A 15135-nucleotide genomic window follows, 5' to 3' on the forward strand; every position below is an offset into this window, starting at 1 on the left:
GCTGGCTTACGGAAGGCTGTGGTTCTACCCAGGTTGGTGAGGTCTACTAGCTGGCTTACGGAAGGCTGTGGTTCAACCCAAGTTGGTGAGGTCTACTAGCTGGCTTACGGAAGGCTGTGGTTCTACCCAGGTTGGTGAGGTCTACTAGCTGGCTTACGGAAGGCTGTGGCTCTACCCAGGTTGGTGAGGTCTACTAGCTGGCTTACGGAAGGCTGTGGCTCTACCCAGGTTGGTGAGGTCTACTAGCTGGCTTACGGAAGGTGGTGGTTCTACCCAGGTTGGTGAGGTCTACTAGCTAGCTTACGGAAGGCGGTGGTTCTACCCAGGTTGGTGAGGTCTACTAGCTGGCTTACGGAAGGCGGTGGTTCTACCCAGGTTGGTGAGGTCTATGCCTGATATAATGCACACAAGGTGGTCTTTCTCCAACATGAAAAGCTGGAAAGTCACCTTATGACCTACAGTTGTGTCGATGTGACGAAAAACCCAACAAAAAGCAAATAAACACTTTTAAAAGCAACAGAGGAGTCCATTGGTAGGAAACTAAAGCCTTATATAACATATACTCAGATATATTGTTTTTCTGTGAAATTCTTTCATCGGCTAGAAATAACGTGGGTTTAGCCAAGCGACTATTTCGCGGAGATACAATTTCGTGAATTTTGACCTTTGAACATAAATTAAAATTGGAATTTTACTGCTTCGTTTACATTAAATTTCACGGATTGACTTTACCACAAAATCCACGAAAATTGGTCTCCCACGAAAATAATTTTACAGTTTTCTACTTCAATTTGGTCCTACTATTAGCCTTTAAGTGCCTTTATGGGAAATGCTATTGCCGGTGTGTTATGACAAACAAGGATATGCATTTAATAAACGCAAATCATTTCTGTATTTGGCTGTATAGCCAAAGTTGCTGTTTTTATAAGGCTTTAATTTTAAAGATGAAGATCATATGAAGGTCTAGGTCATCTATATATAGGTCAGTTCGTAGGTCTGCCACAAGGATTGTCGAGTGTGAGTATGAACTATATCAGGTCATTAATGCGGGTTGTAGGCAATCTGGTTCGTACGGACGAAGATCAATGCCACGGTAGTTTAATTTCAATCTAGACTTGTAACATGTTATGATCATTATGACCAAAAACGTTGTTAATTAATGTTTTAAGTTTAAAGGTGAAGGTCATATGTGGGTCATTGTCATCTATTAATCATAGTTGTAAATACATGTACACTACTGACTAGTGCACAAATTAAACCCACTATAGCTAATGCGGCTTACTATATTATGTTATTATTAAGTTATTAAGCATATATCTAATTCGTGAATTTTAACAAAAGCATTTGATAATTTTAGGTATTTATTTATTTATTAATAACTCCCTTACATCTTTAAACGATGTTTCAGCAAATAACTTTTTATTTACACTACAGTAAGATCTTTGATTATTATGCCCCCGAAGGTTCTATGGTTCTACCTAAGTGCCTGCCCGTAATGAGTACGGCACAACTCCCTCCCTGTGAGTTTGTTTTTAACAAAAATCTCAGAATTACCTGTAAGTTCACATCTCCCATTCCTATTCACGTATGGTGACTGACATAGGCATGTTCTTGTGCTGAATAAATCACAAATCGCCTGTCCAATGTGTGAGCAATCACTGTTTGATCCACAAGGAGACCCTAGTGCTAGATATTAAAAGATATTTGGCGTGAGTTTTAGATCATCGATCTGCGACACATAAATCTATAGAGAGAGAAACTGAAATGTTCGGATTGCCTCTGTTTTATTTGAATGTTTGACTTGCGATAAAGACGTGTCTTTACAATTAAACACAATTCAATTAAACATGTACATCCGTGACACCAACATAAATGTTCAATTAACAACAAGAAGTTAGAAGTATCAAAGCAATTGTGATTGAAAAGTCAATATCAGAAAGTTTAGTACAAAGAAAAGCAGCATCAATGCTTAAAGTGTTCTTAACCATGTTTTGAAAGATACGCAAAAACCAAGGATAAATATCCAAGAGAAAAAGGCACTTTCCAAGAACGCTGTCACTCCAAGTCATTTAGAACCACATAGCAACATGCACGAATGTATACACGACTATGTATACAGCATATGAATGAATGTATACACGACTATGTATACAGCATATGCATGAATGTATACACGACTATGTATACAACACGACTATGTATACAACATATGCATGAATGTATACACGACTAATTTACATACACAAAATACAACGATATAGATAAAGATATAGATAATGAGGAGAAATTGCAAGTCGCATATACATATCAACAAAGACCAAGTTCTTAACTTCCTCCTACCAATTAAACTGCAAATGGTACCCGATCGCACATAACCAGTTCCACAGGTACAAGTCCTAATGGTTCCATTAGTAGTGCATTTAGCTGCTGACAATGCGCTGCATTCTGCATCAGACGCACAAGTGTCACCGAGTTCTGCACAAAGAATAGACGCATATTTCAAAATTAGCCGAAATTCGTGCATTTATTAATTTTAACATCTTTCAGTGTGTAGGGCACCTGTAACGCAAAGGTGCTTTAAAGATTTTTAAATTATCTTTGTTGTTATTATATAATGTTATCATATAATCTGGGCACGTACATTTGATTTTGCATTAAAGAGTCTATATATCAAAACATCTGATATAAGGCCATCGCAATGTCTGAATGAATTCTCTGTTGGAAAATACATTTTCTAGCATGTACATTTTCATCATTTTTGAGCTGTATTAAAATTTCAATATACTTATAATTCATTAAGATCTAATTGGTCAATTAGATTTTAAGTGTTTATCCTCCACTAGCATACTAACCTCTCCGCACACATTGATTGCTTTGTTGTTTGTATATAGTGGAACATATACACGTGCCTGAGTTTGCAGTATCACACAAAGAAAATGAAACTTGGCAGTCAGTGTCACTTGTACAGGGATAGCCCAGTCCTGTTATAAAGAATAAATGAGATTTAAACGCAGAATTAATTTTTTTTCACTTCCAGTAAGAATGATTCTCTCTGCAAATAAACATCCCCAATCAAACAGTTTAGTCATCCTGCAAACGAATTATTAAGCACACTGCAACTAGTCGTAACATCGAAATCCAAACACTTTCCAAATTTATGTATGTGGTACCTGAAATGGTATGAACGCGCAATAAATAATAAGTAAACTTTTCATTTCTTACTAGTCAAATACTAACCTGCTTGAACAACACACGCGTTAAAATCCGGAGTATAACCTGCAGGGCACGCGCACCTATTGGTGTTTCCGATGTCACAAATGGCTCCTGAAAGTCCACCGCAATTTGCATTTGTTGTACAGCTATCACCAAAATCTATAGAAAATAGAAATGATAATGTCACATGTTATACATTGAAAAATTGATATTTTCTTATAATGTGAAAAAATGTTTTTTAACATTATTACAGATGAAGTAATTCATCAATACAGGTAGTACTTTGTTGTTGTGAGCCAGTAAAGTATGATTAATGTTGTGTTTATTATTTGTAGATATTAAAAGTAGTCAAAACTACAAAACTACACTCGTATTTATCATATTGAAAGTGTGCATGGTACATTTAACGACAATCTCTACACATTCAAGAAGAATCTTTGTCTGTATGAATGTTAAAGGGTGCAAAACATGTTTATGCCATCCTCGGAAGGTGTCATTGTTAATGCTGTTTGATGGTGGTGTAACATTTTTATGCCGCAGTAAGGTATGGAAGCATGATTGCAGTTTATTAAGCCCAAAACAAAACTATTGTATATGATGTTGCAGTATAAATGCATATAGACTAACTTAAGGTATTGGACCCGTAACAGAGTATCTCCTTTTTGAAGAGTATTCAATTCCTACCATAAACCTACTTTGACTGCAATTTTCAGGGGGCGTAGGTTCAAGCCCTCTGGGACCAACATTTTTTTTTTCCATATTTTCCTTTTTTCTAACAAGTTTTTACTTCTTTCAAGACTTATTATGGATGTATTGTACAAAAGTGGAAAATTTTCATTTTGTAGGGGATTTCTTGCTGTTCAAAGTGAATTTACCTCTGAATCTTTAAAAATGCTGAGTTACATGCGGTAAAAGTTCTCTATTTTGCCTTCATTCTTTAGATTACATATTATGGGAGAAATGCAGGTAGGTTTTACTTCTGCCCCCAGGTTATTTTTGAATGAAGTGAGCAAAATTCAGAACAGACCCACAGGATTCGACCTTAATTTTTCAATGTTGGAGTTAGAATTCTGCCTCATTAAATATGTTTACTTGAGGCACCCTAGAAGAATGATATTTACAGTTTTATTTTGTGTTTTATAATTGTTTAACAATAGTTTGATGTTTCTTTTATCAAAATTAATGTTGTTATGAATTCTCTGCAAACATTTTAGATAGTAGCCATCACACTGAAATTTGTCTCTACTTGAGTTTGAGGAAATACCATAAATTATACAAAATTTTCAAAAAACGGCACGGTAAAAGTTGTTTAAAATTTGCAACATAGTGCGAAACATGGTCAGCAAATGCTATTTTTTAAGCATTACTAATAGGGGTCCAATACCTCAAATATTTTTGTGTAGCCGATATGGAGCATGTTTCCACTACTATGTTTTTTATTAAACAGGGAATATATTTTTCAAACACAAAAAAAAACGTCCTTATTTCTTCTGAACAACTTTGTATATATACGAAATATTTATACAACGAAAATCAATTTAGTATAAAATTCTTAAATGCAAACTCACTTCGGTGGAGTTTGTCAAACACCAAGAATGCGAACCTTAAACCCTAAGACAGGCTTTACGCAAGAAGCATTTTTATTTGGCTATGTGCACCAAACATCATTGACAACATTTCCATGTAGTCACATGCTTTCTTCTCCTATAGAACATTTATCTTCATATCTTCTGGACGAAAACGTTCGCAAAAAGAAGGAAATGTTAGCAACTGTTCTTACCTTATACCTATAAATGTAGGGAAAACGCATGTTTTTTCGTGTTATTTTTCCCGGGAGTTCGTGCTATAACATCTGCAGATTCCCGAGGGATTCCGAAGATGTTATATGCGCTAACGCTATTCTAGCATAAGACGCGTGAAAACTAATAAACGAATATATTTTCCCGCAATGTCATTAAATTTCCATGAAATGCGCGGGAATGTCTGCGTTGTTTTTTCACATTGATATCATTTCCTTTTGAATGATCCGTTTTTGATACGTTTACGCTTTGCCACGGAACGCGCATGTACATGTATAAAAATGTGTTTTAACAGCACATGAGCGCGAGAATCATTCTGTTAACACTGTTAAAACACCCCCGAAAAGTGACAAGTACAGCAGTTATATGCAAGAATATTCTGTAAAATATTGCTTGTTTTTCACAAATAAATACGAACTGACAGAAGTGAAATAAATCAGAATCCGTTTTGTACTTGATGGAAATCCGATTTCGTAGTTTACCTGTGCCTGCACAACTTTCACGGACATTCATGACCCGGTAAATAAACAGTTATTTGTTTCAGAAGAATTTTTATCCGTTCTTGCTAAAATTAAAACAAAAAGAATGTACATGTATATCATAAAGAGTTATCATAGCATCGGCTCTATGTTTTCATGTCTCGTGAACTTTACTAGGCCGGATCAAGCCTGGCAAATCAACCCGGGTGGAATACATGTGAAATACAACATCTCAAGTCAAGTAACATTTAGATATCCATAAAACATTTATTGATCATAACAGATAACCTTGTACCTCGCATAATACATTGACCGTTTTGATCTTCTTTATACGCAATCGGACAGGCACATCTGTCTGTGGCAGTGTTACAATAAGCGGACGATATTTGCTGGCAGTCAGCGTCAGTCACACAGGCCTCACCGAGTCCTGCAAGCACATGTTTACATATAATCATTTTCACAACACATAATGGGTGTAAAGTTTTTCAGACAAATCTTGGGTCTAATGCAAGACAGTTTTAACGTTTGAAATTATTTACTATGGGAGTATTTGAAATTATTGAAAATTACTACAAATCATTGGAAATGAATTAGAACATCGAAAGTAGCCAAACAACGGCATATAATTGTATGAAGTTTCAAAACTGCATGATATAAAAGTCATCATTTGTACAAATCATTTAACAGTTGTGCACACTGATATAAACAAGTCTATTTTTAAAAATGGATATGGATGAACATTTCTATTTTTCGGATAATGATCTGTAAACAAATAAAATGTATTTTCTTGATATGTAACTGATTCACTCAAATTCAATAATAAACATGTTTATATCGAGCGGCTCAACTAACACATTAGCAAAAGCTTCTATTTAACAAATAAGAACTCGTTGAAAATATCAGATATTAGCCATCAACGGATTAACTTTCCCAGTTCCTGTATCAACTTGATTTTTGTCATGTCGACAGCGTTTTTGTATTAGTCTAAACTACGTAATATTTAGTCGATTTAGAAGCAAGTTGTACATTTTATATGAATCACTACTGGCACCCCATCCCAATGAAACCCATCGCAACGAGGGTATGAGAGCAAGGGAGCTATACTGGTTCTATTTTTCAAGTCTTTGGTATGACTCGGCCTTGGATCGGACCAAAGACCTCCCGCACTATAGAGGCAAACACTCTTGTGCTAGACTATCGAGGTGGTAAGGAATTTTTACAATGTGTATTTCTTTTTTTTTTTCATTCTTTGCTGATGGTATTACCCCCGCCAGTTCTAAATGTTTTTATTCTTCGAAATGTATCTTGTAGATCGGTTTATAAAGCACTCCATGCGATATACTTTCCGTGTCGTGATATAATGGAACCAGTAATGTATTGTGTTCGGCTCTCTGGTTGCTTTGGTTGTGCTAAATACTTTTTTATCTTCTTTCCGGTTTAATCAGTTTAAAATCTTCCTATTTTGAATAATCGTTCTGTTAAAACTTAACACTACACGTAGTATCGCAGTGTTCATAATTTTAACATGACATCAGGAACTTTAACTGACTAGTCAGAAAGCTGCATTTTAATAAATAAATAAATATCACACTTATTCAGAAATCACATTCAGATTTTAACCACCTGTGTTCTAGAAGATGCTGCAAGCTACAAAACTTAAAAGTTTCTTTTAAATATTATATGGATTCAATACTTCGGTTTAAATTTAAAGTTTGAGTATTGAAACATGATAAAGTTCGAGTAAAACCGTTACCCAAGTGAAATTAGTATAATTTTGCAATGTTTCGGACATGTTAAGAGTATGAATGTCTCACCTATGACGTAACAACGGTCTACAACTGGCCGGTATCCTGCCCTGCATATGCATGTTAGTGTATTTCCTAAGTCACAAATAGACCCCGCATCGCTAGAACAATCACTGTTAGACGTGCAAGAATCACCAATACCTAGAGATAAAGCACATTACATTGTATCTTTAAATAGTAAAAGTGTTGTTAAAAAAATACAGTTTTGGGCAAAACAAAGGTGACTGAGGTGTTAAGAAAGTATACAGACCATATTTGTTTGTCTTTGCGTAAGATAGAATTTTTTCATTGAGTGAAGTTCGAAAATAGTATTTGCCACGAGTGAAAATAAATGCTATTTTTGAAGCTCGTGAGATAAATAAAATTCATCTTAACAAAATACAAACAAATTTCATTTTATGCTACTTTTAGTTTTGATCAATTTTATGTTCCCCGCTTGTAGCCACAACCGTACAGGTGATCCAATATCAATGCGAAAAATCAAATTGTGCCAAAATATATCCGCATCAAATATTTGTCAGGAATACTTTCTACCAAAAAAAAATCAGAATTAAAATCGTTTTTATGTTAATACACTAGTATTACAGTTCAAAAATGCATTCAGTTCAGTTTAGGCATACCTTTATTTGTCCCACCCACGCAACAAAAATGAAAATTAACTATACCACGATCATTTGATATAAAATGAAACAAGTTTTTTTTATATTACATCTCTGTCAATTTACTAAATACTTTGATATTATAGAAATAAAAGAAATTTATATTAAAATATCATTACTAATAAATATATCCAAATTCTATTGATTAGCAATACGGGTATTCAGTGGCTGAAAAAGATGAAATCAGATACCGTCATTTTCTTACACATTTAATTAAGATAACTCAATCTGGGGGTGTGGGGGCGAGGGGGGGGGGGCGCTCCGCGAACAAGTGGTTAAGGCCACCGACTTGAAACAACTTGCCCCTCAGCGGTTGAATTCTTCGTGTGAAGAAGCCATCCATCTGGCTTACCGAAGGTCGTCGATTATACAAAGGTGCCCGCCCGTGATGATATAATGCACAGAGGGGAACATGAAGTATACCTCCACCAAGAAAAGCTGAAAACTCGCAAAATGACCGATCATTGTTTTGGAGTGATAAACCGACAAAAACACCAATTTAGAGCACCTTTAGGAGGTATATATATTTATCATAAATTACAACGAATAGCAGACTAGGAAATTCAGTGCTATTATTTTCATCTATTTAGAAAATTATTAAAATGGAAAACCTTACCTATCCGTTGACAAACATTTTGTGTGTAGATGTAGCCAGACGGGCATGTGCACGTTCTGAAAGTTCCACTGCTACATACAGCTTCGGAAACTGCACCACATTCCGCATCACTTTCGCACGAGTCACCATAACCTAAGAAATTACAGGAGAATCAGTGTGTGCATAAAATTAACTTACCTTATAGACATTTTGGTTTGCAAGCAAAATATATTTGCTCATATTGGCCTAAATCAGGTACTGTAGCTCAAGAATTACAGTTTTTATCCTTACTTCAATAACAGGCGAATAAATCATAAAAATGGATAAATGTTATCTTTCTAGACGCTATTCTACCGTTATAAAGAAAGCTATATAGTTTTCATTCTCAGCAAAAGAATTTAAATTTCTAAAATATTTTCTTTCATATGAAATTTATACCAGTTCCTAAATGGAAACTGCAGAAAAAAGGCACAGTTTACTTATATTTAGGAACTTGTGTGCTTTTTCAAGAGACTAACCAGGTACCGTCAATATTTGTTACAGGGAAAGAATGACGTCCAGCTAGTAATGAATGTAATCACAAATTTATTACGTAATAAGACCAGCGTGAGAAAACCAACATAGTGGCTAAGCGACCAGCATGAATCCAGACCAGCCTGCGCATCCGTGCAGTCTGGTCAGGATCCATGCTGTTCGCTTTCAAAGCCTATTGAAATCAGAGAAACCGTTAGCGAACAGCATGGATCCTGACCAGACTGCGCAGATGCGCAGGCTGGTCTGGATTCATGCTGGTCGCGAAGCCACTATGTTGGTTTTCTCGTGGCACGGCTCATTTAACACATTGTTCAGCATGTTCAGGCGTTGACTGAATCGGAGTAAGGTAAAGTATCTCAATAAAACATATATGATATCTAATTTTATATTTCCAACTTAGGTTGAATAATAAAATGTTCAACAATAAGAAAATAATGCTTGGTGCAAATTAAGTTGTGGTTTTAAGAACATGGTAGAAGCATTTTGTCACCTCAGGTGCCTAATATTCCATAAACGTATGCCATCTTAGAAATAATTTGCCAAATGTAAAATTTGGTTTCATGGATTAAAAATTGCAAAGTTTGGTGTTATCACGTTTTTATATATACACATATGCTTGTGACACACATTTTTCATATAAACATTGACATCAACTCTTACTATTTCCCTCTAAGCAACTATTGATAGTTTGGTTCTATGTACATATTCAGACAGACACCTCTGCTCGTGAAACCAATATTTGATACAGATGATGGAAATTCTTTATACATCCCTCTCAGCAACCATTGATAGTTTTCGTACTTTTTACAATGTGAGACAGACACATCTGCTTGTGACACCCATATTCCATACAATGATGGCAATTTTTTTAACTTCCCTCTGATCAACCACTGATAGTTTTGTTATTTTTACATAAAGCTAGACAGACACATCTGCCTCCTGCACGCATATTTCATATTACATAAAAGATGGCGATTCTTTCTACTTCCCTCTCAGCAACCAACCAAATTTTGTTCTTTGCACGTAATATGCTAGACATATTTTCTCGTGACACCCATGCCCCATAAAGACAATGGTGGCAATTCTTACAACTTCATTCTCAGCAATTATTGATTTTTTGTTCTTAAGTACATAGTTAGATAGACACACCTGCTTGTTTCAAATATATTCCATACAGAAAATATTAGCAATTGTTCACACTTACATCACAGCAATCATTGTTAGTTTTGATATTTTGTACAAAGTGAGATAAACACATCTGCTTGTGACACCCATATTCCATAGAGACAATGATAGCATTTCTTACTACTTCCCTCTCAGCAACTATTGATAATTTTGTTATTTTGTACATAGTGACGTAGACACATCTGCTTGTGGCACCCATATTCCATATAGTATTTACCACTTCACTCGCAGCAACTATTGGTAGTTTTGTTATTTTATACAAAGTAAGACATTATTTATTTAGAATTTTTACTGATTGCTTTTTTCCCATTCATCGTACGAGAATATAAAAGACGATTTACTTACTTATTAGTATAATAACAATTCATTTTTAGCTTTTGTCTATTTTACCAGATATATAATTTTAGGGAACTCATTGGAAATAAGTAATTAAGATTACTTTAATGGGCCATCCCAGGCTAAAAGATCAAATTTGCATATGATTAGTTATTAATATCATATTCTTAGAATAATTGTCTTTTATACTGAATACGTATATGTTTATGTGATGTATGATTTTTTTAATATGATATTATATTCTTATGATCTTATAACCTGAATAAAATTGAATTGAATTGAAAAAGACACATCTGCTTGTTGCTAACATATTTCATACAGACAATGATAACAATTCTTACTACTTCCCTCTTAGCAACTATTGATACATTTGTTATTTTATACAATGTACAAACTGCTTGTTGCAAACATATTTCATACATACAATAATAGCATTATAGTCCCTACCTCTCAGCACACACTTGTTAGCTTCTACTTTGTACGTAGTCAGGCAGACACACCTGTATGTCCCACCAATGTCACATACAGATAACGGAATACCTTGGCAATCATTGTTGACATTGCAAGAATCTCCTAGGGCTACAAGTATTTGATTGTTAAGCATTTTATAGTCATTTCTTGTACACTGTACGAAAGACCCTGATAATGTTGTTTTATCCTTAATCATTTGATTTGAAAAGGTCAGTAGAGAACTTTCTTGATACCCCATAAAATTTGATTTTACTTTTCGAGTTATATTGATAAAAGTATAAAAACGTTTTGGTTGTTCAACCTGTAAGATGTAAATAGTTTATACTAGAAATAAAATATACCAAAACTACGTTTTAATATAGTTAAACATGCTAAAAAGGTTATAAGCCTGTCAAATAATTTCAGGAGGGCTTTAAAAATTAAAATCCAATTTTACCAAACAAACTAGGCGTCCATGAATGATTCACTTTACACCAAACCTAATTCAATAAACAAAACAAAACCTAACCACATCAAACAAACAAAATATTTCTATAAAGCTACAACACACCTTTAGTAACACATGTTGTTCCTAGACGCACGTACGGTGTCTGACAGGCGCAAATACCTCCTGTACTACACCCTGCCCAGGAAACGTGCACACAATCACTATCCGCCGAACAAGTATCATCAAGACCTAAACATAAAAACGTCTTATATCAGATCTTAACTTTTATTATGCTGGACACAATTGATTCTGCCTTTGCGACCAATGCAGATCATAATCAGCCTGCATATCCGTGTCTGCACTATTCGCCATTCAGTCAGTATCTTTTTGGTAAGCATCCATTTTAATAATTAATGGTTCTTTACAAATTGAAAGATGGACATGTTCATTATAGAAATATAGAGGGTAAGGGTTAAAACGTTTGTTATTCCAGCGACCACAATAAGTTTACTATTTGATCGTTTCAGATATCTGGCCCCTCAAAAATATGCAATATCGAAATAGGACAAACAGGAAAAGCAATACTTTGATATGATATGTATTATGTCGAAAAGTTTACGTATTTTATATGGGTTTGAAATGCATGGTTATGTTTAAAGAACGCTTGGAGGCATTCTATTTTAAATGAAGTTGTTTGTTAGAACCATTTTAGCACTGCAATCTACATCCGCTAACTAAGGTTCTTCTGTGGCCGGCTGGTGAAGGGCGCTTACTTAGAACCACCTCTCATTCTTTTGAGCAAAGTCGAAACTCAACTTGGGAAGTAGAATTTATTTATATAATAAACCTATCCAGTCAGCTTGTGAAAGACGGGCAGTTCTATATTTATCATACACAAATATATATGCAATATGATATAAATTCTTTCAGTATGACTTAGGACAAAACGAACAAATTAACGTGCACCTTTCTTAATGCACTGGTTGCTACTTCGTTTGTATGTTGTCCGACAGACGCATGTCCCTGTGCCACTGGTATCACAAACAGCTTGTGAATCTGCTGCTAAACAATCACTGTTACTGCTACAAGAATCACCAAGACCTGAATGTAAAATAAATGTAACAATCATTGTCAATATTTCAAGATTTATCAAGTAGATCGAACGACCAATGTCTATATTAAAAGGAATGTAAAAAAAGATATGACGTTCACTGCAAACAGAACAAGATTTACCAAGTCCTACATGAAAAATATTTATTAAAATCACTGCCAATATTACAAGATTTACCAAGTCCTACATGTAAAATATTTATTAAAATCACTGCCAATATTACAAGATTTACCAATTCCTACATGTAAAACAGATTGAACGATCACTGCCAATATTACAAGATTTACCAATTCCTACATGTAAAACAGACTGAACGATCACTATCAATATTACAAGATTTACTAATTCCTACATGTAAAACAGATTGAACGATCACTGCCAATATTACAAGATTTACCAATTCCTACATGTAAAACAGATTGAACGATCACTGTCAATATCGCAAGATTTACCAAGTTTTTCATATAGAATAGATAATACGATCAATGTCAACAGAACAAGATTTACCAATTCCTACATGTAAAGCAGATTGAACGATCACTGCCAATATTACAAGATTTACCAATTCCTACATGTAAAACAGATTGAACGATCACTGCAAATATTACAAGATTTACCAATTCCTAAATGTAAAACAGATTGAACGATCACTGCCAATATTACAAGATTTACCAATTCCTACATGTAAAACAGATTGAACGATCACTGTCAATATTACAAGATTTACCAATTCCTACATGTAAAACAGATTGAACGATCACTGCCAATATTACAAGATTTACCAATTCCTACATGTAAAACAGATTGAACGATCACTGTCAATATCGCAAGATTTACCAAGTTTTTCATATAGAATAGATAATACGATCAATGTCAACAGAACAAGATTTACAAAGTCCTACATGTAAAACAGATTTAAAGATCACTATCCAAGTCATAAATGCATTATACATTTCACAAAATTCATCAAAATTCAAGATTTACACACATACCTAAAAAAGCACTGAGTTCTTTATGTTTTTTTAAATAATGATACTATCGTATACTGAAAGTAAAATCAAAGACAAAAAAGCATGATAGAAAAAAATGGACGAAACATTGAGTCCAAGCTACAAAAAGTATTATGAATAAGGAAATGGTTAAGCAACAGAATAAAAACACTACACTCAATAAATTCTAACAGGGATTTACAGAACAAAATAAAATCAAAGCAGCATCTTGCAATGTTCAGATACGTAAGGTATTGTCAGAGAGTATTTAAAACCTAAGGGTAACAGAGAAAACAATAGATGCTGACCCTACAAGAACTGACACAAATCAACAAGTTAATAATATGTTACTCGCAAAAATGGGGTGAGCTTGATGGTCCCAAACATCAAAAATTATCTTCAACACTGACCCAAAGTACGACCATCATGGGACAGGTTGTATACGTATACCAATTTCAAATTTCAGGTTGAGTGTACGGAAAAATATGGTTAAGGGGACACAATTCCTGTTAATTTATATACACTAACCCTAATCATAGGAAATGCCTGGTGAAGCTTATATTTCGGCATTTATTTTAATATTCCATATAACAGAAATAACTTTAAACAAAAGCATATTATTCACTATTACAAATTAAGAAATGCTGCTCACTTACTGACTAAATACTAGAAAAAAAGAGTATCTATGTTGTTCTAAGAGTTTTATGTTGTTGAAAAGTTGTTTTTAAAAACATAAGGTGAGCCGCACCATGAAACATAGTGCATTGGCGACCAGCATGGGTCCAGACCAGCCTGCGCATCCGCGCAGTCTGGTCAGGATCCATGCTGTTCGCTAACGGTTTCTCTAATTACAATAAGCTTTGAAAGCGAACAGCATGGATCCTGACCAGACTGCGCGGATGCGCAGGCTGGTCTGGATCCATGCTGGCCGTAAATGCACTATGTTGGTTTTCTCATGGCGCGGCTCAAATATGATAAAAAACCATATTCAGAAAGCGAGTGTCTTTGGTTACATGTATATTGACCAAGATCACCGATCTTGACACAATTTAAATGACATTGAATAAATTCCACGCAACTAATATAATTGACTGCATTCTCTGTAAATAAATATACTTGTACAACATTTTTTTCATGTAATAAGTTTTCAGTTATTGTTTACATTTTTACAGGCGTATCCATATTATAGTTTTTATTTGTATGTACTTTCGTTTTGTAGTAGTTAGTCAATAAGTAAATGCAAATCCTTAAAGTTTGGTAGTTAATACTAGACTTCTGTGTTACTATTACAGTTAATTCTTCCGCATGAAAATAAGTTCTAAAATCTTATATTCAACTAATTTGGATTTTTGCGGTAATGCATATATATCAGTAAAAATTGTTTTCCCTTAATACATGTAGATAATTTAGATATTATCTTGTAACATTAATACCTGTGGTAGTACATTGACTAACTCCAGCATACGATATTGTGGACGAGACTTGTTTTACCCAAAATACAGTCCGGCTCTGGACTATTGTGCACCTGTGAA

At 34.5% G+C, this 15135-nt stretch overlaps 1 protein-coding gene across 5 annotated transcripts in view; it reads right to left on the reverse strand.

Moving 5' to 3' along the window:
* LOC128550079 (fibrillin-2-like) overlaps positions 1–15135 on the reverse strand; it is an 81756-nt gene that overhangs the window by 49094 nt on the left and 17527 nt on the right. For all 5 annotated transcript variants that reach the window (XM_053528191.1, XM_053528192.1, XM_053528190.1 and 2 more), the window contains exons 5-15: positions 15037–15128; positions 12470–12604; positions 11627–11752; positions 11053–11184; positions 8572–8703; positions 7306–7437; positions 5787–5918; positions 3238–3372; positions 2853–2981; positions 2341–2475; positions 1555–1686 (exon numbers count right to left, since the gene is read on the reverse strand). In XM_053528191.1, coding sequence (XP_053384166.1) covers positions 1555–1686; positions 2341–2475; positions 2853–2981; positions 3238–3372; positions 5787–5918; positions 7306–7437; positions 8572–8703; positions 11053–11184; positions 11627–11752; positions 12470–12604; positions 15037–15128 — 1412 coding nt within the window. The remainder of the gene's footprint in view (positions 1–1554; positions 1687–2340; positions 2476–2852; positions 2982–3237; positions 3373–5786; positions 5919–7305; positions 7438–8571; positions 8704–11052; positions 11185–11626; positions 11753–12469; positions 12605–15036; positions 15129–15135) is intronic.

This window comes from Mercenaria mercenaria, chromosome 17 (genome assembly GCF_021730395.1).
Source record: "Mercenaria mercenaria strain notata chromosome 17, MADL_Memer_1, whole genome shotgun sequence".
In the NCBI taxonomy this organism is placed as follows: domain Eukaryota; kingdom Metazoa; phylum Mollusca; class Bivalvia; order Venerida; family Veneridae; genus Mercenaria; species Mercenaria mercenaria.